We start from the raw sequence: 1,206 nt of genomic DNA on the forward strand, positions 1-1,206 counted from the left end.
CTCTTGACTCTCGAGTCACGAATACGAATGAAGGAGAGCAGCCCCGCAGTTGTATTCGGTAGTAATAGTCTGAGATCGTACATTGTATATCAGCAACAGCTTTAGGTATTGTACTGAAACTCTGAGAAAGATGCTTTTAAAGATGATGTTAGCGAGACGAAGCGCTGTCACACACACACTTTTTCGGTATCCAGTACTCCGACCTTTAAGCTGCCTTAACGCTTGTGAAACTACACAATACAGAACACATACACACCTTTCCCGCGCAATGCCTCCAAACGCTTGTACTATGCCAGCTGAAAGCTCGCACGGGATTGGATTTGGGTCAAGGAGGTCGAAATCGGGCATCGCTAAAGATAACATAGTCGACATCGACGAAGTGATAGAGCTGAGTTCGACGCCTAGAAAGGTACGTCCCCCTCAATAGTTTTGCGGATTTTAATCTGCATGATCACTGATCACCGGTGTATTGCAAATATAGATCAACATCCGCCACCTTGGTATTCTTGCAACAAGGTCGTCCATGGTTATTCCGATAGCATTCATACATATCGAATTCTGCGCCGACAGGACTATATACGTCATATGCTCAAATCTGTATAATGGATAATGGCAGAACGAGGATTATCTATATGATATCAGATTCGCGCAGTGGGAGCTCAGATGGCTTAAATATATCGATTTCGACGATAACCCGACGGAATCCAATGGATTATACGACTAGTCATGATTATACTATACATGATACTTAATCACTGTTTTGTCTATCCTTCGCAGGGCACTTTTCTTGTTGATGTGCGGAACAAGCACGAGATGGATTATGGCATTATTCCTTCGGCTGTCAACATACCTTGTAAGTCTATGATTTGTCAGTCACTTTAAGTGTAAAAAGGATTTCGAAGAACTCAATCAATGGTGGGTAATAGTAGCAGTAAATTATCTGATATCAGTGTTTTCATGAACTAGTACCTCGCTTACAAATATGTCGTCATAGTCAGTTATCATAACATGATGGCCTTTGGACGTACTTACATGTATTGAACTATCTATGTGTTCCTATTCGCATTCCAGTACCTGAGTTAATAGAGGCTTTGCAACTGGATGATGAAGATTTTGAGAATGAATACGGTGTCAAGGTAGGCTTCGTGTTTGTTGTCCTTGGTCGGGATGCTGAGTCTTGAAAAGTTCGCAATTGATAGTCGTAAT

General features: G+C 41.8%; 1 protein-coding gene across 1 annotated transcript; it reads left to right on the top strand.

The window, feature by feature from the left end:
- Positions 1-268: 268 nt before the first annotated feature.
- SARC_07469 (hypothetical protein) lies at positions 269-1,181 on the top strand (the record flags this gene model as incomplete). The annotated part of the gene is made up of 3 exons (XM_014298583.1): positions 269-409; positions 778-853; positions 1,072-1,181. The coding sequence occupies 3 exons, from the start codon at positions 269-271 to the stop codon at positions 1,179-1,181; spliced, it is 327 nt and encodes a 108-aa protein (XP_014154058.1).
- Between the last annotated feature and the right edge of the window lie 25 nt (positions 1,182-1,206).

The sequence above is a fragment of the Sphaeroforma arctica genome, assembly GCF_001186125.1.
Source record: "Sphaeroforma arctica JP610 unplaced genomic scaffold supercont1.595, whole genome shotgun sequence".
NCBI lineage: Eukaryota > Ichthyosporea > Ichthyophonida > Sphaeroforma > Sphaeroforma arctica.